This window comes from Barbus barbus, assembly GCF_936440315.1.
Source record: "Barbus barbus genome assembly, chromosome: 24".
Lineage (NCBI taxonomy): Eukaryota > Metazoa > Chordata > Actinopteri > Cypriniformes > Cyprinidae > Barbus > Barbus barbus.
This window is the reverse complement of record NC_136752.1, coordinates 25,796,390-25,820,069: the sequence shown is the minus strand read 5'-3', so window position 1 is coordinate 25,820,069 and position 23,680 is coordinate 25,796,390. Positions and strand designations below refer to the sequence as shown.

The 23,680-nt window shown below is 35.2% G+C and overlaps 1 protein-coding gene across 1 annotated transcript in view; it reads left to right on the top strand.

The window, feature by feature from the left end:
* Positions 1-23,680, top strand: part of LOC306844292 (kelch-like protein 29) — a 225,573-nt gene that overhangs the window by 134,894 nt on the left and 66,999 nt on the right. Inside the window, exon 5 of the mRNA XM_079376299.1 lies at positions 16,824-16,962. Within this exon, the coding sequence (XP_079232425.1) occupies positions 16,824-16,962 (139 nt within the window). The remainder of the gene's footprint in view (positions 1-16,823; positions 16,963-23,680) is intronic.

The following is a 23,680-nucleotide window of genomic DNA, read 5'->3' as shown; positions in this document are numbered from 1 at the left end:
TGTTTTTTGTTTTTTTTTTGTTTTGTTTAGCTTTCCTTTTTGTTTTGTGATTTTGACAAGAAAAAGAGAACCCAGATCACTGCTTTTGAGTTTTGTGTGTAATAAAAATACAATTAATATAAAATAAAACATATATAATAATATTGTCAAGAAGCCTTTGAAAGCAGAATATTATCACAAAATTAAAAAAAGAGATCTCTCCTTTTAATTATAGGGCTACTTGAGAGTCAGACTTAGTCAAGCAGTATTAATGCTGACCTATCATACAGTATCCAATAATCATTCAGCGGAAGCACTTGTGTGTAATTCTCTTCTTACCCCTAGTATTTTTTTTCTTAACCTGTTGTCATGGTGTCACACACAAAAAAGGTCCTACCGCTTTAAAGATGCCAACTTTAAAATGTGACCGCGGGCTGTATTTTTGGATATTTGCATGTTGGTTGACTGCACTAGTAAATCTGTGTGACTGTACAGCGAAATACTGCTGCTGCATTTGGCCTCAATAACATTTATTGCTATTCATGGGATCCGGAAGCCTTTTCCAGCAAACTCGTGGTGTTTAGGAGGATGAATGTGCTCTTTAAAATGTGAAGACGTCTGTTGTGGCTGCATCGTTATTCAGATTTCCCTCCAAAAAGCTTGAATGAGTTGTATATTTGATTGCGGACTCATCTTACCGGCATGTCGTGATGGGGAAACATTCATATTTACCACATTTCAATTTTGCACGTTTCAGTAGCAAATTGTACACCTGTTTGTGAATGCCAAGCGGGTTGTTTAAAAGCGCAATGTTTGGGACTAATCATCTGACTGCTGAATGCAGGAAGCAATTTTGACATTTTGCTATCTGTCAATGGAAGGAAAATATCTGGTTTGTGATTATCTAGTGGTGTTGTTACTCCTTTGGCTTTGGGTTAGCATGTGATGGTTTACGGGGTTCTGTGCTCATGTTATTATACATGCAACGTCCATTTGCTAAACCTTAAAAATGACTCTGTATACACAATTAAGTCATGCATCTTTATTGCATATGAATGGGGGCGTTTGGATGGAGGACGAAGTGGGTGCTATTTACCTACTTCCCTAATCAACATTGGTAGAAGGTGGAATGAAGACGAGACGGTTAATTGCAATTTCTGTGCTATCTGCTGGTGGAGGCTGTGCTCGGATATCCATATCACAATTTATTACCAAAGATTTCATGTTCATGTTTCAAGGCTAAAATGAAGAAGTATTTAATGAGGTTTAATAGAAAGTCGAACAGCTTCAAATATTTCAGCTAGCGAGTGTTTCAAAGATGGGGTGTCAGTTAATTTGGGCGTGAGGTTATACAATATAATTTGTGTTAACGTAGTTTTTTAAAATGATCAAATGAAAGAAACTTTCAAGTTTGGACACATTCTAAATAATGATAATCTTACATATTAATAATGTCATCAAAAATGCATTAAACGTTCATTTTTGTAAAGAAATTACGTCGTCATATTAGAATGATTTCTGAAAGATCATGACACTGAAGACTGGAGTAATGATGCTGAAAATTCATTTTTGCATCACAGGAATAAATGACATTTTACAATATATTCACATAGACAACAGTTATTTTAAATTGTAATAATATTTCACAATTTTCACTCTATTTTTGATCAAATAAATGCAGCCTTGGTGAGCATAAAAGAGTTCTTTTAAAAACATTTGACTGGTAGTGTATAAAATATAAAGCAATCCTTGCTGAAAAGGCCACATATGCTGGTTGAAACTAGTTAGTGCTGGTTTAGTACAAGACTAGCTGAACAAAAGTCAGTTGGGTGAGTAAATGATGACAGAAATGTGAGAAGCCTGCTGGGAAGCTTCACCCAAATAGCGTACATGCAGTATTTATTTTAGTTACCGTTGTTGTGTGTATAACTTGGACCATTGTGCCTGGACTGAATTGTCTCTTTTGATAAAACTAGTCCACTTGCTATCTCAAGGATGAGTCCATAAAGTGGATTATGGGAGGATTTTGTGCGGTCTCATCCCTGATCTATATTGTAGTTACTAGAATAAAGAACAAAGACGAGCCCACGCCAAATCCTCTGATAATCCGTCTGCTTGTTATCGTAATTTCTGAAAGCAGGTGTAAATGCGAGCATGTCTACCGCTGCGGAGGAGCGAGGAGTCAATGCTAGATAATTATTTTGCCATCGTCTATAGAGATGTATTTGGAGCTGGAGCGGAGGTTGGTGTGAGTCTCTTCTTCTTATTATGGTTCTTAAGAAAGGAGCAGCCCTCTGTGAGCCATACATTACGTCCCCTGCAGTTAATATGCAGTCGGCAGGAGAGCTCATTAAGATTGATCATTCGCCGACCGCCTCCTGCATACCCAAACTCTGCTCTGCCTTCATTAATCACTCGTCTTTCAAGATAACGCACCGCGTCGCCTGACAGGTTCGCTCCGAGACACCGAACCGCGGCCGGGAAACTGCAGCCGCTCTCTCTCGGTTGTTGGAAACTCGCGGCGTGTCTACAAACTGTCACCAACTCCTCTCAGATTTGCTTTCTCACTTTGCATCTTTACCTTTCTCCTTCTCTGTTTCTTTGTCTTGATGTCTTATAAAACACTTTATAGTCTGCTGTGTGCTCTTGTAAATCAATGTAACTTTTTATTTATTTATACTAGCTACTTATTGTTGCAGCTTTAAAGAACAATGTATAAATAAAGCACATTATGAAGACCCAATATCATTTAATGTTAGAATGCATTTTACTTTTTGGAGATAGATATTTCATTTTGGTATTTACATTTGTAAAATTCAAATCATGCAGCTTATTAAGGAAGGATTAGCTTTTACGTTTCTGAAAATTACAGTTTTTACATAGTTTAGAATGGGTGGAGAGAAAACCTCAGACTTGTATAGGAGACTTGAGCCATAATTAGAGACCAAAATGTCACAGAGTTTTGGAATTGGGCAATTTTTACATGGTACAGCATGCAAAAATCGATAATTTACCCAGATACAGCGCACGGATTCGCTAAAATGGACTTATCGGCTTCTGTTCAAAAACAACAAGGGCGCTTATCGGCTTCTGCTGTAAAACGTGAACTCGCGATGCCTTGAAAATGGACAATACCGCATTTTGGGGGGGGGTTCAGATCGTGTTGTATGCAGAGAATAATGTACGGCACTCAGCTCATTTTTTTTAAAAGTGCCATTTACCGGTTTTTGCAAATGAACTCTTCATATATATATATATATATATATATATATATATATATACAATAGAAAAAATTCAGAAGGATCATGTGACACTGAAAAATTGAATAATGGTTGCTATAAATTCAGCTTTGCATCACATGAATAAATAAAAAATTTCCTTTTTTTTTTACATAAAATATCTAAAAATAGAAAACAGTTGTTTTAAATTGTAATAATATTTTGCAGAATTACTGTTGTTACTGTATTATTGATCAAATAAATACAGCCTTGGTGAGAGATTTTTTTCAAAAACAATTAAAAATCTTAATGTAAAAAAAAAATGTATAATAATTAATGGCAATTTATGTAATGTCTTAATAAAATATCTTAATTGTAATGTACATATGCTCATTTTATATTTTTTATGTATTTTTTTTATGAAACTTTCTTATAATAATGATGACAAAAATATTGTATTTCAGATTTTTTGTAAATATGTGTAGGCATATATACATATTTCATTGCTCTATGTGCATCTGAAGACTGTCATGCATGTAATTTATTTAAAGCGCTGTTTTAAGCAGGGTTCTTTGCCGATTAGAAGTCTGACAGGGGACTTTTCAGGCAAGATTTGATTAGCCTCTGGAAAACAAGACTAGGTTTTCCTGTGACATTTGGGCACGAAACTGCCTTTCCCAAACCAACCTCTGCTCTCCGTTGTATCAGACGGCTTTTTTAAAAAGTTCACACTTGAGTACTGCTGGCGTATGTCCAGCCCTCACGCTCTCATTATCAGAAGGGTAAGAATCGAGGTCAGAGAAAATTGATGCCAAACTAGTTCCTTTCATTCTCACCCGGAGACAAAGTGACATTCAGACTACGGCTTGCAATCAGAGGTGCCTCATTTGCATATGCACCGGAGGGACGTTTATTGTAACCAATCAAATCAGGCCTCTCCTTCCTGTGGGAGTGCTCGCATCAGGGTGCCGACGGAAGCCAGCGGGTGAACCCGCCCCCTTCTCAGCAGGAAGTCTTGGAGGAAGTACAGTGTGGAGATGGAGGATGGGCTGCACCGCTCATTATACAGCAGCAGTTATTCAGGACAGCCTCGTGCTCTGAAACACAATCATTTCTAGGGATTCTGGCTCTGTTTCCCAGCACACATAGACTGTTTGCGTCCTAATCGATTTTATTGGAGGTGTAAGGTGAGCAGGAAGTGTTTTGTCAGGGAGTTGTAATGCTAGAGAACTAATTGGCAGAGGTGAGATGTGTGTGTATGGATAAGGGCTTGGTCACTGCTGTTATGCACAACCTCTTGAGCTCTGTAACTTTACAATACTGAAAATGCTTGTGCTGTAATTTTAGAGAATATTGCTATAAAAAGACTTTTATTTCTTATTTACACAATGACAAGAAAATGAAAATAAAGAGCTAAAGAGTTAGCTGACATGAGGGTGTCTGCCTGAAGTGATTTATTCATTATTTTAATCTTTTTCTTCTTTTTAATGGTTGAAATTAGCGCACTGATTCCTATGAAATCCTGTTTCTATCATAGAATTAAAAAAAGTAAAATAAATAATAATTATTTCAAAATGCTGACTTTTTTCCCTCACAATTGTGGTTTGATTTCTTAAAATTCTGACTTTTTTTCTAGCAATTCTGAGAATAATAGTCAGAATTGTGAGATATAAACTGAATTCGGATGATTTTCACAATTCTGAGTTAACATATGACAGTTTTGAGCTTATATCTTGGCTTTTTTTCAGAATTCTGAGTTTACATTTCGTATATTTTTTCCCACCATTTAATAAAAACATTAAAAAAACTTTTTTTTTTTTCTCACAGTTGTGCTCATTTCTCATTATTCTGACTTTTCTTGAGTTTATATCTCACATTTTGGACATTTATATGTTGCTGTCTGATTTTATATCTCACAGTAAACAATAATTAAATCAAGAATTAAACCTTATTTTGATAATTTAGTTGTTTTCCTGCTGAAAGTTGTAACTTGCTGGAGATGGAAATAATGTTAGTTAGTTTCTTTATGACGGTAAGGTGAACATACTGTACTGTAATATTGAATCTTAAGTCATTTCAAGTTGGTTTGAGCAGATAGTGTCGTTATTGTCATGTCCTCGGGTGCTAACATAAAAAAACCTTGTTCATTATTTTTTCATTGTTTGTTTTGTTCTGTCTCTGTAATGAAAATGTTCAAATGAAATGTTTTCTTGCAGATATTGCTTTAATTGCTGATTAATTGTTCAGCTAACATAAACAAGAGCCCAGTTGCAGTCCCCTTTAAGAAAATTGCATAACTGTGAGATTGTCACTAAGGTGTTTATTTTGTTGCAATCAGCTGCAGTTTCTTAAAGGGACAGTTCACCCCAAAATGAAAACAATGTCTTTACCCACCCTCAAGTCATTTTGTTTGAAACTTTTTGATAGCATGTAATGAAATATTGCTTTATCAATTTTATCTGCTCAAACCACAGCAAAATCAATACAATTCTCTTGACAATGTGTAAGAAACTAACTGATGTGATTTCCATCTTTCATCTATAAGCCAGTGTGTTTACACACGTATGATGGGCTTATGAAACTCCTGCATATCAGGAATGATCCGGGTATATAATGGAGTGTAATATATTATCGATGAATCTGTCTGTAACAGGAGCAGATGCTGGCACACAGAGTGCCAATGACGCGTGCATTTCTCCACTAATGAGAACGCACGTAATTAGGGATCGAGAAGCAAAGGCGAGCGAACGGCAGAGTAATGCAAGTATGAATCACACATGCTCACTTATCGACGGCGACCTTAAACATGCATGAAGACTTCAATCTGTCATTCCATAGTTTAGAAAAGCTTTGCATGATAGATGCCGTTCAATAGCAGTGGAGATCATCAATGATCGTTCATGTTGTGTTTGTAAAGCCAATAGCATGGACTCCAGACGTGCTAAAATACATATTGGAAAAAATAAAATGCTTTATTGCTTAAATATGTATATTTCCGCAGCATAAAATGTTTTGTATTGTTATTAGGCTCAAACATTGTTTTACGCCCGCATGGTAGAAATAAATTGATCCCCTTGTGCTTTTCAAAGATAATCCATAATTGCCATCACCGGCGGTTCATTAGTAGTGTGGCTACAGCGAACACGTTCAGATAATAACTATTTTTGTTGTGGCTTCTCCGGTAACTGTGCAAAGCTAATTCCCGGGGGTTAAATCAAAGTTTCAAGGGGCTATAGAGATTGTGCCTGGAAATGACTCTCCACACAAAGACCCGAGCCGCTAAAGCATGGCGTTTCTCAGAAACGTGGATAGAAAGCGGTTTCCCAGTATTATCATTGCTCAATTTGAATGCATCTGTTGAAATAAGGCAAAGCATAGGTGTGAAATATGCTTGCTTTGACATATTTTATGATGCAGAAGCTGGAGTCAGCACTATGTTTGTAGAAGTGAGCTCTATGATGTGTAACGGTACATGAAATGAAAGGCAATCATGTGCAGATTCCAAATTCTTGTAATAAAATAACTCATGTAGTAAATGGACATGATGGATTTAGATGAATTCTTGAGATTTTAAGGCACAGATGTTTTGTATTTGCTTTATTCAAATCAAGTGTGTTGAGTCATGACAGGTGAGTCTTGTGCTGTGCTGAAAATCGGGTGCCTAATTTTTTAGAAATTGCTTGTAAATCTCTCATTATGCTATATTATTGCAAAATCTAGGATTCAATATTTTTGTCAACTTGTTTTCTTTCAATTAGGACACGTTTTGTATTTCTTTTTGGAACTGATTGATTGTAGTCCTCATTGATCTGAGCCAAACGCCTCCGTTTTTGAGTGAAAAGTCTTCTTTTTTGATAATTTTGCCAATGTTCACTCAAAAACTTTTTGAGGTCTCAAATAAGCTCAAATCAGTGAGGCTTTCGAGCTATCAGCCTGTGCTAAATGAAAGAAAACAAGTTGCTAAAAAGATTGAATCCAGTATTTGGTAATATATAGCATAATGAGAAATTGATAAGCTTCTTTTTTTTTTTTTTTGAGAAAAGGAATTTTGAGGAAAATCCCCAAAAAGTAAAAAAAAATTAAAATTATTATTATCATTATCATCAAAATGATCAAATTTGGGGATTTGCTAATATTTATCAGCATTTTCAGGGAAAAGAAAATCCCATCTGCGGTCAAAATGACCCAAACTTTTCTATTAGTTAGCAGATATGATTATTTAAAAGACACAATCTTAAAATTTTGTTCAAAATACACTGTTCACAGCTAATATTGAAAATACTTTCTTATCTCATCCTTTTTGGTGTATGGACTCTCACACACATACAATATTTCTATATCTGAGTGTGACTCAGTGCAGTGGATATAGAATATATTCAGTATATTTGTAATATTATGTGGGAGCCCGAGGGTTTTGAAAAGGTCATAGTTTATATGGATGTCTTCGATTTTCCTCCATCCGAACAATGAACGAAAGCAGGCTATAGCTGTAAATGGTCAAAAGAGTATGTTGAGCATCCCCCCGTTAGAATGCTAATCTAATATCTTGTTCAAAAATTGAAAATGATGAGAATAATTTATTTATTTCAGAGCTCTATTGTGGCAAAGCAGTACGATACAATTGTGAGTGCAAGATTAGAAGTAATTAGAAGCGCCATGGCTGCAGTGATAACTAGTTGCAGTGATCTCCAAAGCAGGTTTTGTTTTGGGCAGACCCAGGGGTCACCAGTAAATGATTTCACAGCACAATACCAACACAGATTTATTCTCTGTTGAATTAATGGAGTTGAAATTAAGCAGTGGCATGAGATCTTGATATCTGTGCCACCTGCTGAAACTGCTGATTAAAAGTTCAAGCATTTTTTTAATAATTGACAATAATTGCATGTATGCACATCTTTTCTAGTTCTAAAAAAATGCTTAAATATATTTCCATGCCTATATTTGAAAATGTATTTATTTATTTTAACAGTGAAAAAGCCTTTACTGTACGGTGACTTGTTCCTGTTATATATTCTCTTTATATCACAATTCTGAGAAAAAGTGAGAATTGAGAGATATAAAATCAGAATTGTAAAAAAAAAAAAAAAAAAGATATTAAAAAAAGGCAAGAAATAAACGCTCACATCTCACAATTCAGTTTTTTTTTTTCATTTCTTCCACATAATTTCAACTTTTTTTTAAATTAAAATAATTTTTTTTTAAATAATTTCTAATTTTCTCACAATTGTTAGTTATAGCTCACAAGTTGGACTTTTCTTATCTTTTTTTGTCTGAATTGTGAGAAAAAAAGTCAGAATTGTGAAATAAAAAAAAATCCCAATTACCTTTTTTAATTTGGTTTTACATTTTATTGCCTATACTGCACTATTTTGTAATTATTGGTTATTTTATGCTGTTGTTTTTTTAAATATATTGTGTCAAGTTGTTTAAAAATAGTTGTTCCCATCAAATATAATTTAACACTTTAAATGGATCTGGGTCTGTGTGTGTGTGTGTATTTGTACATCGGTAAATTGTGGCCATGTGCTGAAAATAATTGCTTATTCCATGAGCTAATTGCTGCGATTAATTCAGTTAATGAGTTCCTGAATTAGTCAGATAAATGCGTTTGCGTGTGTGCGTGTGCGTGTGTGTGTGCGTGCGGGTGTGTGTGTCCATGCTTTGCTTGTCAATTAGGAATTTTCGTCACGATTAGCCTCTCCTTCAACCTAGATGAATCTGTATTGGAACATAACGTTGCCTTGTAAACGAGTTTATTTTTAATTTACAGGGTACTCAACCAAAAGAGGGCCAAGAGCACTAATGACAAATATATGCACACTTTAAGATGTTTTATTTGGAGTTTGCGTGCCACACATTTTCACATTAGTGAGCCAATCCCTTCATTTACCATTCACTTACATTATTTAGCTGTTTTTGACACATTATTAAGTGCTTGTTTTTTGCTCGTTTAAAATTCAGTGTACTTTTCAGTGGGATTTTTATAGTAGGAGACATTTATCATATTTTTGAAAACTGAAATATGAAACTTTTTCAAACTATGCTTCATCTATGTTTAAACATTTATCACCTGTCCTGGAGTAAAGATCTGCTCACGGCCTTGATCAACATTCTATATTTTTCTATAGTCTGTCATTGGAGAGGATGATTTTTGTGAGTGATGGTAATGACATTTCGCACTTTTTGGATAATGGATAAAACATGGGCTTGCTTATGTTGCTCATGTTAGCAAAGAATGTGGAATTAACCATTAAAAATAATATAAATATATTGTGATATTATTGGGGGGGGGGTCAACATTTCTTTGTATTAAATTATAAAATAATATCTGTCTATATAATTTAATTTTTTATTTAATTTAATTAGTATTTTTTTTATTTTGCTAAATCGAATAGAATGGAATAAATAGAATGTAATGGCTCTGACTGTAACACATAAAAAAATAAAAAAATCATATATAAAATAATATTAATGTAAAGTAATATGGATTCATTTATTTAATATTTCATTCATTAATTTTTAAAATCATCTTTAAATATATATTTTTGTACATTTCAGTCTGAGTGGATACACCAAAACTAAAGAAATTCTGGAAAAGTATATTTTTCTCTTTGATATTATGGAAAATCAATAATAAAAAAAATAAACTTAAAATTTAGACTTAAAAATGTCAAGCTCTTAAAATGCCTATCCATTAAATCTTTATTTTTGTATTTTTTATTTCTGAGGACGGAGAAAGGCTAATTAGAGAATCACACATGGGTACAATATTAATGTATCACAAAAGTTAACCAGAGCCACCAACAAGAAGTGAAAATGAAGGCATGAGTATTTTAAGAGTATTCTCTGTGTCTTCTGAGCTGAGGAACACATGGCCATGCTGGTGATCTGCTGTCATCAGCCTGAGACTCTTTCTGCCTCTGTGTAGTACAGTCATCACTAACTGCGTTTTGTCACAATCTATAAAGTTTAATCCGGCAAGGAAAGCAGATCAGCTGTGACAGATGGAAATAACCCCGTTTAAACGAGATGAATTCAAACGAGATTGCAGAAACGCTTTAAATTACCCATCAGGCCTCTTGCATTTGTGGTTTCGGTAATTCTTCTTGTTTTAATATCGGTTGATTAGATAATATTTGACTTGAGTATATTGAATGCTTCTATTTATCTGTAAAGACGAAACGTAATAAAATGTGGTTAGAGTTGAGCCTGGAGTCCTGGTTCATTTATTTTATATACTGGGTTTTACCAGAGTATATTTATTTAGTATGTCCATGGCTGTATTTATGGAGATTGTAGCTTTAGAAGCAGTTTGTCATTATTCTGGAAAATATTTCACATTACAGCTCTGCGAGTCAGATAGTATATCAGATCGTGATCTTTGAACTCGCACTGACAACCCTGCTGCTGCCACAGTAACCTTGATGGATTTTATTGGTAGCCTTTGCCACCTCTGTTCTGTTAGCCCGCTGGAGATTTGTTTTTGTAAGGCCATCTGTGTGTGTGTGTGTGTGTGTGTGTGCGCCAGCGTGCAGCATGAAGTGACACTGTGCTGGTCTTGGACTCTGGGTTCTGGAGACGAGAGCAAAGACTCCTGACAGGCATCTCCTCCTGTATAAGACGAGGCCAAGGATCATTTGTCCAGTGAGGCATACAGCACAGATTCACTGCCTCAGTATCGCTGGTAACATGTCCCTGGATAGTCAACTGGGAAGAAACAGGAGTAGTCCACTGAGCTGCATGAATCTGCCGCTATTCAAAGCAGAAAGAAGAAGGGAAAAGCGAATAGGGATTTTCAAATCTTTAACCGGATTATTTTATTTTATTTTTGTGTTTCTCTAATTAAATTTTTTTTTATAATAAATCTTACATTAAGTTAAAACGAGGCAATTTTCACCATTTTAATGTAGAATATTAACTTGTTTTATTTTATTTTATTAAAGCTTTATGCAATTACTGATCATTTAGTTGGTATACAATATATGCTTCATTAAACATGAATGTAACAAAGCAAATATGTTACAATCTTTACACTTTACATTACATAATTTTACTGATGTTGTGTTCAAAAATAATGACAGATGTTTTACTAATGTTATATTCAAAAGTAAATCACATATTTTGCTGATGTTATATGCTAAAGTAAATCACAGATATTTTCTCCAGGCTTGGCTTCAGTAGGATTGTTTTGCACAGCTTCATAAATCGTCCTCCCCTCCCATGCATTGGCAAATGGACTCTTCCCCAAATGTTGTTGTTTTTGTGTATTTGTAACGGTGACACACTTTACTGGCTTCTGATTGGATGTCTTTTTTTTTATTCACTCCCTCATGATCTGCCATAGAAATGGCTCTGACATGCCCTATTACACGGTGGAAACAGGAATAAATGTTTACCTATTGCTTTCACGTCATTTCTATCCTCCTTACAAACCCCCGCGGGGACGCTTGGATCAGTCCAGCGTACCGGTGTAACAAGTCAAACCGCGTGTTTAGCAGCTGCCATTTTGGAAAACACGAGCTGCCCAGTGAACCTTAGGATAGCTCAATAATGCAGCTGAAAAACTCATCAAAAGGTTATTGTAGGGCCATTTCATGTCCATCTTTCCAATGCACTTAAATGGCCATTATATTATTTACCCCTTTCATCTCGTCCATTCATCGTCCAGCGCAGCTGAATTGAATTGAAGCGGCTCTGTTTGCGCTGGAAAGTCTTTGTGTCAGTGAAAGCTGTGTACAGTAAGCTCTCTCTCCCGTCTCGGCCTTGCAATTAGTCCGCTCTCACATGCTGGACTCTTGAAGCCTCTTCTTTTAATACAAAAGATTCTGTGCTTTCTGCATGTCTGAAAAATTCATCACAGACAAAATCATTGATATCCATTTTGATTTGGAGACGTGTTGAATTCTCGATCTTTGCTGTTGCTTTTTCAGAGCTCAAAGCGGTGACCTTACCATTTCCAAATTGAATTATTTGCTGCACTTATTATATCAGATCATGGTTATTAAAATCTGTTAGTGTAAAGATTAATTTAGCACATAAAATGACACTAAATGAGTTTAATTATCAAATTAACGCAAATCATTTTCTAATTAACAAAAAAGAAATATAATTCATATTTTTCTTTCAGTGAAGTTTTATTCATATTGTGGCTTTTTTATATAAATATTTTTTTTTGCACACTTTATAATCATCTGGACTACTGAAGAGATTAATAAATAAACCTTTAGAAATTAAACGTGGATTTAGATTTGGATTTTTTTATGAAGAGGCATACATTTATTAATAAATGATGCTGATTTGGTGCTCACGAAACCTTATCATCAATGTTTTTGCTGAATACTATTTTTATGAAAACCGTAATACACATTTTTTTATGAATATGTATTTTATGAATGCATTTTCTTCAGCACTGATGCACATTAACAATAAAGCATTTATAATATTTCAAAAGATTTTAATTAAATATAAATGTTGTTCTTTTTGTTCATCAATGTTTTTCACAAAAAATGCAAGCAGTCAATACTGTTTTCAACATTGATAATAATAACCAATATTAATAACTTAGTGCCAGCGATTAATTGATCATTCAGACAAATCAGCATATTAGAATAAATAAATACACAATAAGAATTAGAATAAGTTTTATTTTAATTGTCGATATTATTATCATTGTTATTAATTTGTTTATTATTGAGGAAACTGTGATGCACTGTTTTTTTATATAAATACTTATTTTATGAATAATTTTATTCACCAGTGATGCATCACTATAATAATAATCTATTATTTTATTATTATCGTCTATTTTAGTTTGATATTTTCTTTCGAATCAATTGTGGTGTATTTATCTAAGAAGCAAACAGACATCCCAGTGAATGAATGGCTCAGAGTCTGTGTTTTTCTCCACAGTGCATTATCGGATTATTGAACTTTCTCTGTTTATTTGTGGTTAATGGACTGAAACCTGCTGATTGGCTGTTTAAGTCCACTGAGAGGCCAATCAGGTGAGAGGTGAGAGCGGCACGGCTAATGACCTGCGAGCGAGATATGCCTGACCATGAACCCTATATATTTATGAGTCGTGTTAATGTTGTCTCTCAGGATTGTTTTTCATGCTACATTAGTTTCCTCCTCCCTCCACATGACCGCCGCATGCTACAGTAGACGCACACCTACAGAAACATCCACATTGGATTGTGCATTTTAGCATTAGTTCAGCACCAACAAAGAAACTAGGTTACTGTTGCACCATTTTCTGCAAGACAGCCAATTATTTTCCCATTACATGCGCAACACACTCTGTAATTTCCAGTGAGTGTTCAAACCATCAAATCATACGTAATCATCTCCACTACCTCCGTGTCCCTCTCAGGTTGGGCAGAGGAGCTCAGAATTCACCTGCCATGTGATGTTTGGTGGCCCGTGCTAATGATTGCTGTTTCTCGGTGAGCCTTGACCCCGGGCACCGCATAATTAGCTTTTCCATCAGCTTTTCTGCCGCGTCCAGCGACCTTGCGGGTGAACCATTGTTTACTGACAACTATAGTTGGTTCTGTCTAGCTCTTTCACTGGCGTTCTTTGGTGAATTGGGTGTCGTGTGCTGAGCAGGTGATTGGAGGTGAAAGCCATGCCGTTCAACGATGATTCACAAACCGTTGCTGCGCCGCATTAAATCTTCTGAATAAAACCTGTGTAATATGGCACACATACAGTAACATTATTCAAAGATTTGTATTTTTTTTATTCTAAACAGAGAACTGAGGTCAGCTTTGGCATCGCTAATTAGCAGAGGAAGGGTTTAGCACTGGTTTTTGCTGTTGTTTACAACATTTCATAATGCATCTGTTTATATCTCAATAAAAATCTCTTAATAAAAATCTAACAAAGTAAATGAAAAATAAAAATAGTGCATAATATAGTATATATTTCTATATATGTTCATCAATTAATTCTGATCCGTTAATGTGTGATGTGAATTGTTGCATTTACATTTTTGCAGGTTTGCATGACGTTTTAGCTTTGTTAATTGCTTAAATCATCAGATAAATATTCAGAATGGCTTTATATTATGAAATGTTTTGCATGTCATATATAATTCACACTGTAAAATACTATTTTTAGTGATGAAAATGCCATTTAGCTGTTTTTTTTTTCTCTGTTCATCAAATAATTTTGAACCGTAAACAACTGTGTTATAAAATATCTTGCTAAAAAATCTCCTTTTAGTGTGTTTAAAAGCACAACAGTTTTTTTTTTCAGAATTTAAAATGAAATCAATTTTGTGAAAAGTAAATATTGTATTGTATTGTAATCTGTAATATATATATATATATATTGTTCAGAATGGCTTTATATTATGAAATATTTTGCATGTCAACTATAATTCAGACTGTAATATACTGTGGGCTTTTAATTGCTTTTTAGCAATTAAAATTCCATTTAAAATATTTTTTATTTATTAATTTATTTATTGATTCATTCTGGACCGTAAACAACCAGGCCTCAGTGTTGGAGCATCAGTAAATCAGCTGCTTTCTTTGTCATTTCAGTGTAATTTTAGACGGCCCTGAGATTCTTTGTGTTTGGTTTTGTGTTGCTGAAGTGGCCGCTGTGGCTCAAGGCTCTCATTATTGTTCTGTGTGAGCGTGTGTGTGTGTGTGTGTGAGTGTGTGGGTTTGTGTGCACGCTGCGTTAATGTAGTTGTTCATTTCAGTGATGTGTTTACAATGCTGTTCCATTTGCTTTAGCGCTGCAGATCAAATTGATTTCTGAAATAGCGCATTGTTTCTAATAATTTGATTTGTTCTCCCTGCTGTCAGATCTTCACAGATGTCCCGTGATTTTATGAGTAATTCAGATGAGTAGTTAAACGAATATGAATTATATTGCATCCATATACTGTAGAACATGGCTTTGTTTAGTAAAAAATGCTTTAAATTGTTTAAATTGATGTCTTTATGGTCTTTATCAGAAACGATTTGAGGTAATTTTCTATATTTACAGAACGTCTCCACCAGCCTTTGTTCCCAAACGATGATTACATGTTGCATTTTGACTAAAATCTTGCTTTGCCAGATCAAATAAACGGCTTGTATAGGCTGTAAAATCAACCAAGAGACACATTCACTCAGTATGAGCTGTTATTCATAAAGATATCACAGATTTGCACCATTAGGCTGTAGAAATAAACAGTCGACTTGCTGAGGAAGTGGCGTGAATTAGCCGATGGTGAACCAGTTGAGAATATTTAGCCGCAATAACACATTGCATAAGGAGTTGTGTAATGTGTTGTCAAAACAGGGGAATATTTTTGGATTGTAATTAACAGCTGAAATATGTCGTACAGTAGCTGTCACGAATTGTGAAACAGAAAGCCTCTGGGTTTGATAAAGAGACAAGATGGTTGCCGTTGTCTGAAGCCGTTGACCTTATGCTGGCTCTCTGTTGGAGTTGCTTTGCGAGGTCCGCTTGTCAGAATCGCTCGTTAAAGGGGCTCGTTTCCATTGCTGGTCTCCTTGGACTTCTGCCTCGGTATCTGTCTATTTACATATGCATCCACATCTACAACTGCTGCTTGTTTTCTCTGTGTTTGGACTTGATTGTGCGTGAATATTCCCATGATTCTGGTAAACATGTCAAATAGGCAATGAGATCTGCAGGAATATGTACGTGATTTTACTTCCAAATCTTTATATACTGTACATATGTTTTGCACATTATCTGTATAAACGGTTTACACTTTATTTAATTTCAATCTCTCTCTCTCTCTCTCTCTCTCTCTCTATATATATATATATATATATCCTTTTTCATCAATGCAATGTTTTTCCCCCTGCGTGATTTCAAACAAGCTTTTCTTTAGTTTTCTTGTTTTTGATAATGAAGATCAAAGAACACCGATATTTTTTAAGGAATTTAAGGTATTGATGAAACTATTTGTGAATTTAAAGTATTGTCTGCTCAGGTTTATCTCTCTCTTTGAAGCTTTCTGTTTGTTTACAAGATGTTTGGCCTGTTTTGCTGATATTATGATTTTATGGTATTAAACTCTCAGTGCCGGTGTTTGTCAGTGAATATAAACTGCATTTATTTGGAACGGCAGTGTTTAAAATCATGTTTTAAACATCACAGTTGTTTTCCTTTCTTATAATTCATAAATCGGAGAGCATAAGAGCTGTTCTGTTGTTTCCAGGTTGCTGAATAGAAAATGTGATATATTCTGAAATACAAAGAATGATCCAGTTAGGTTTTTGACACACATTAATCATCATTTCTGCTAGCTTTGTGTTCTGAAATACAGACAATACATGTTCTCCGATACTGTGTTGTTAAAAAAGCCACTGTACCCCGCGGAATATGATAATAAATCAATAGTTTTTACAGGAAATGTATTTTTAATTTTTTGCCAGTATTGTGCACACTGATACTGGCCCATATAGGTCATTAAGTTCCTCTCCAGCTCATGTCTGGGTATTTTTATTCTTTCTAAAACTATGAAATACGGCCTTGCATGTTTGCATCTTCTAATCTGAATAATTTCTGCTTGATGTCTAATGTGCATTGAATTGAAAGCTGAATTCTAAACACGTGTTTGGCATTGTCTGTTTCTTCTTTGTTCTACAGAGATGTTGAAGGAGTTGAACCAGCAGCGCAGAGAGAAAGAGTTTACAGACCTGAAAATTATAGTTGAAGGCAAAGAGTTTGAAGTCCACCAAAATGTTCTAGCTTCCTGCAGCTTGTATTTCAAGGACCTGGTGAAAAGGTTTGCCTTCCTCCCTTCCCACCAGCCATTGATCCAATCTGTTCTTTTCGTAGGGCGCATTTGTGTCATTTTTTTCCCTCCCTCTGTTTCTCTCTTGCAGGTTTGTAGGAAGACTTTGGTTTCTATCACAGGGCCAGCAGCCATTCACTGTTTCGCTCAAATGAATGTATCTTAAATTGGGGAAAAAGGTCAACCCTTTTCTTTTCTTTCTTCCCCTCCCCCCCATTTTAGAACACATTAACATTAATTTCCATTTTTAAAAGCAGAGAATGTGTTCCATGATTGAGGGATCTTAAAAAGAAATCACAAAAGACATTCAAATCATCCCCCAAAAATACAATATTGTGCATTCTGGAAAGTGTGCTCCAAAAGCAATGTGGTATCTGTCATTTTGATTATGGGATGAGCTTTGTCAGCCATTTTATCAGCAAGCGTATGGCCTTCATAGGGCATAAAAGTTTCCCATTCAAATGTTAAACATTCACGGTGGGCGCATTGAATGGTAGGAGCCGCATTCAGAGTCACAAACAATGAGACGAGCCGAGCCGAGCAAATTTCTCTAGAATCGTTACCTTCACAGGTCAGAGATATTTACTGTATTTACTCTCTACGAGCTGCTGCGCTTTTCCAAATTACACTCTTCTACATCCATTGCCAGATCACTTTTTGAGATTTCTATTATATAATTTGTTTTTGGCAGCACTGCAAATAGATTTATAGTGTGTGTGTGTGTGCGTGTGCGCATTTTCAGCACATCCATGCTTTCGTTGTCATTGTTTAGTGTGTGCTTTTGAATCTCATTATCATTGTTGGTGGAGCTATAAACAACAAGCTATTCTTTATTTAAAGAGCCCCCAAAATTTGGACTTTTTGACATATTAGAAAATCATTTTAGAATTAAAAATTATTGGAGGGGTCGTGGTTTTGTTAAAATACTAAACGTAGTTCTCACTGCAACAGCTTTTATAAAAATCTTTGAAGTGCAAGACCATCTTATTCATCAATATTTGCATGTTTATATATACAGTGTATGTGTATATATATATAGATAGAGAGAGAGAGAGAGAGAGATTATTAGAACAAATTACAATCCACATTTTTTTTTCCAGTACAGCATGAAAGCATTTTTTTGTAAAGCTGTTTTGAAACAACGTGGATTACGAAAAGCGTAAATTTATGATGATGATAATAATAATAAATATTTATTATGCAGAAAATCATCATATTAGTATGAGTTCCGAACAATTTAGCTTTGCATCACAGAAAAAAAAACTTTAAATCTTAATATATATTTAAGTTAAACAGTTATTTGAAATTGTAATAATATTTCACAGTATTAATGTTTTTATTGTATTTTTATTAAATACATTTTTCATTGACATTTTAAAGTATTACTGACCTCAGACATTTGAATGGTCTGTTTTATTGCTTAAATGTGATACTGTAAATATAAGTGTGTGTGTGTGTGTGTGTGTGTGTGTGTGTGTGTGTGTGTGTGTGTGTTTGTGTGTGTGTGTGTGTGTGTGTGTGTGTGTGAGACCCTGGACCACAGAACCAGTCATAAGGATACATTTTTTGAAATTGAGATTTATACATCATCTGAAAGCTGAATAAATAATCTTTCCATTGATGATGGTTTGTTAGGATCGGACAATATTCGGCCGAGATACAACTATTTGAAAATCTGGAATCTGAGGGTGCAAAAAAATCCAAATATTGAGAAAATCTCCTTTAAAGTTGTCCAAATGCAGTTCTTAGCAAAGCATATTACTAATCAAAAATAAAATTTTTATATATTTATGGTAGGAAATTTACAAAATATCTTCATGGAACATGATCTTTACTTAATATCCTAATGATTTTTGGCATAAAATAAAAATCGATAATTTTGACTCATACAGTGAATTTTTGGCTATTGCTACAAATATCCCCCAGCGAAGACTGGTTTTGTGGTCCAGGGTCACATATAAAATTTGATTTTTAAATCTAAATTTAAGCATTGACACTGAAATAGACTGAATAAAATTTATATAACTGATTTTTTTTTTAAAGTATTAACAGTAGCATTTTTCTGTATTTATTTTACTGCAGAAAAGATATGAAATTAATTTGGCCAAAATCTGTCCAATCTCATTTCATTAGCTTTCTTAGTTCTTAGATAAAACGGTGTAACATAATTATAACAGTTATCCAAAATAGACACTATATTGCCAAAAGTATTGGGTCACCCCCTTCTAATGAACATGTTTGACTACTTTAGTAATTTCCATGCGTACAAATCTTGATGTTTAAGCATATAATGATATTCTAGGGAATTGTGTGCTTTTAATTTTATAGCAACAGTTTGGACAGAACCCTTTACTATTCTAACATGACAGTGCCTCTGTGTATAAGACACGGTTCAAAAAGACATGATTGATTGAGTCAGTGTGGAAGAACTTGACTGGTCTACAGAAAGACAAGTCCTGATCCCAGCTGAACACCTCTGGTGTGACTTTATATGCAGACCTTGAGCCAAAAACTCATCACCAAACAGTGTAGCTTAGCTTAGCACAATTACCTCCAAAATATATTTACGGAACTTTTTGTAAACATTTGCACTACAATTTTGAAAAATGTAGTAAGTAGCTTGGCTGTTTTTAAGCTTGTTAGTCTCCCTGACACTCACTATACATTAGCTAGCCTGAGCTGTCAGTGACTGTCCTCAGATGCCCTTCGTTCTTCTTGGCACAGTTGGTAGTTTTTCACATTCACAATTCATAAGCTCAGTCCAGTGGGCAGGACTCGTCGTCCCTGCACTTTCTGTCTCAAAGTTGCCTGTCTCCTCCTATTCAACTGAATGCAATAACTCTCGCGCAGGTACTCTGGATAGACGCCAGTCGCCTTACAGAAAAACCTGAGCAGCCAACTCATCAGAGCGCTTATAGGGACTCTAGATGATAGAGGAGCTCACTGCTTAGGGAAAGATACGATTGTCATCGTAAACATCGGACCCCTGTAGTCATGCGCACACAAGCGTCCCTTTTAAGACCTTGCGCTTGACCTTGCGTGATTGTTTGGTGATATCAGACTGAAGGAGACATGTTTTGGCAGGCGATGTGCACAGATTAGCCTCTCCGGTGCTGAAATTCATAGAGGATTTCATTACTTCACAAAATCACATGCTGCTTTTTGTTGTAGCTCCGCTTAGGGGACCTGCACTGAAAATGTTATTGTTTTTGTAACTTACATACATGAATAGTCGGTGTCTGTCAGTGTTTTTGTCATTGCGCAGATGCATTTCATCCAAACCATGCTAATGGCAAGAACAGCTTCCTTGAAGCATCCTTGGGTTAAGTGCCTTGCGGGAAAGTAGTAAAAGAGCAGATTTGTGATCTCAGTACGTCTCCAGGATCTGGGTCACCCTCACCTGAGCATGAACCCGTCGACTTTAAAGCCCAATTCCTTAAGGTCAACATGAAACGGCATTCGCAACCCAATTTAAATGCATAATATGGTGTATTTCCAAAGGAAAAAGACTAAAAATGTGGGGTGGGAATTGTTTGGATTGGCAAAAGATGTTTCTTAATGATAGTTGGTGTAAGGGAAGTACTGTTTTAGTACTGTTTTATAGTAGCTTTGAGGTTTATATTGCTTGTATTGAATCAATCTGTGACAGTTTTCTATTTGGTATTTTTTAATATAATAATTACTGGTCAAAGTTCAAGGTTAAAATAATTACAGACCAAAGTTCATCAAACTTTGTCCGTTTTCATTGTCCCATGTTAGCATGCATATGAATGGAAATGAAAGGACACAAAGTTTAGTGTGAGCACAATGTTAGATAATAAAGTCCAGGGCGACCTTAAGTTTCATTATGCAATGTATGAAGGTTAAAGAATTGAAATAAATTGAAATGCAGATACATTTAAACTGTATTTTCTAAATAGGAAAGCAAAAGTTATCAAGACTAGATAGATAGACGGGTGGATGGATGGATGGATGGATGGATGGATGGATAGATGGATAGATAGATAGACAGATAGACAGATAGATAGATAGATAGATAGATAGACAGATAGACAGATAGATAGATAGATAGATAGATAGATAGATAGATAGATAGATAGATAGATAGATAGATAGATAGATAGATAGATAGATAGATAGATAGATAGATAGATAGATAGATAATTAAATTCCAGTCAATCGCATCGCATGAGTTCACCATGCCCTTATTTACGGGTTTGAACAATGTTTCCTTTTCTTGGCTGATCATTTGCGCTTTGTTATTGCCTGAGCCACATGCTATTTTTACGCTCGCGCATTAAGCTCGTCTGAGGGGTGCAGGAGGGAACATGCCACCTGAAGGATATAATGCACCTCCTAAATGTGCATACACGCTTCCCCTCGGCCACGGGAAAAAAAAAAGCCATTAGCCTCCCCTTTAGCGTCTGCCGTTTGGAGCGCAGAGACGGATTGCCCTCAGTAATTCCATTTTCCCCTCCGGATTTTCAATAAGTATGCTCGGTGCCACTTTAATTTATGGGTAGTGCAACTGCGGCAAGCCGTCAGCGTATGTGCGTAATGTGAAACTTGGCTAGCTTAAGGTAGCTCTGATTTATTTATTTATATAAGACCACGCGTTTGTTTTACAGTAGATGTGGCGTTACAAGTGCGAGGAAGTAGCAAGGTTTCATTGGGAAAACAGTGGGAGATCATTAATCCCGTGGGATGTGACAGTCGACTTCTATGAAGCCACAATTACCTCCTGCACTAGAGGAAAGTCACTTTCTGGCTGTTTTTGCGCGGAGGGTTGAAGTTTATATACAGTAATGAAGTTCCACAGTGTGCTTCTTCATTCATATTTCATGCTGTAATTATTCAGTGGCACAATTTTCTCTCCAAACCTCTAAAAAAAAAAAAGGGCTTATTTTTATTTATTCCCCTTTCCTGTCGTGCTTTTCGGTCGTATCTGTAGATTTTTCTTCCAGACTTTGTATTACTTTTGAATCCGTATCACGCCGAAATAGGAGAGAGTGGGGTAAGCTGTGTCATGTTTTACTTGAGTTCTCATGTAGGCAAGCAGAAATGGGATGAAATGAGGTATAACTAATACTTTTAATTATATTGCAGGATGTTTGCTGTCAGCTGAAATGATCTGTAGCATACAGCCAGAGAAATCTGAATCAGATTTCCTCACACTCAAATCTTAAGTCTTGAATTATTTTGCTGCAAATTTATGCAGGTCTTAAAAAATTTATATAATTAATTGTCAAACACATTATAAAATTATATATATATTTAATATAGTTGTAAAAGTTATTCTAATTTTATATAATTTTAATAATATAGTTTTAATGATGTATAAAAATATGCAGGTCTTAAACTATGGTTTTCAATATAAAATAATAATAATAATACATTTTATTTATTAAGCACTTTACATTTGAAAGAAAATCTCAAAGTGCTACAAAAAGAGCCATAATAATATAAAACCATTAGAACAAATAAAATATCATTAAAACCAGCTTCCAACTGAGATAAACACAAAAGTTTAAACATTAAAAGTCTTTTTAAACAGTTACGTTTTAGACCCCTTTTAAAACATACACACACACACACACACACACACACACATATATATATATATATATATATTATATATAATGATATTGTACATAATTATATTTAATTTATGTATATATTTAAAAACATTTGTTTATTTATTAATTACTGCTTACATTTGCTTTTGCGTAAAATTTATTTTACCTGGCTTATAGAAAAAGACATGCAAAAAAATGTGGCAAAAATAATGCACAGTGCTCTTTATTAAGTGAACTTACCCCACTCTCCTATACCTCGAATGCCAACATGATGCTGTAGCCATTTCTGTCTGGAAACATACATGAACGAGGATAATTATGGTCAATCAAGCATGCTTTTTATTTTCATGTTTAATCATGCTTTACTGGCAACAGACAGAGAAAATGAGCTCCAGATATTTTACATTTATTTATTTTCGTGTGTGTGTGTGTGTGTGTGTGTGTGTTTGAATGTGTTAGAGTCAACAGTGGCCAGCAGTTTTTTTGGACGTCCCCAGTTAATTTATAATCTCTGTTTGCACACACATGCACCATGTGGCCATCTCCCATCATCCTCATCCTCATGTTGGCTGCTAATGCTGAAAAAATGGCGCTTTAAGTGAGAAAAATAATAGATGCTCATTTTTGTAAACACTTTCTCTGCTCTATCTCTCACAGACATGCTCGCTCTCTCTGCTTCGCTTTCTGTCTCTCGCTCTCTCCATCTTGCTGAAAAACAACGCTTGCAATCAGCAGCTCCATAAATATGCACCTCTCTCCAAAGCCAGAGTGATTTCCATAATAAAAGTGCTCAGACAAAACAAATTGCTACTCCAGCCGATTCAGATTGCACTAATTGACCTGGTTGATGAACATCTTCTTCCTGTCTTTTACCGTTCTTATTGTCCCCCCTTTTCTCTTCTCTATCACCTCCATAACTTAACCCAGGACTACATCCCATTCTGTTATCTTAAAACCTACCGCCAAGGCAATTAGAGAGGACAAAAATAACAAACTCTGGCTTTTTTTTTGCTTTTCAGGAGGGAGTGGCGTTTCTTAATCTTTTCAGCTGTAGTTCCAGGGGCGTAATTGCACATTGTCCTCTTGAGTTGTCCTTCTCCCCCTCAAGTACTCAATCAGTGGAGACTAATGAC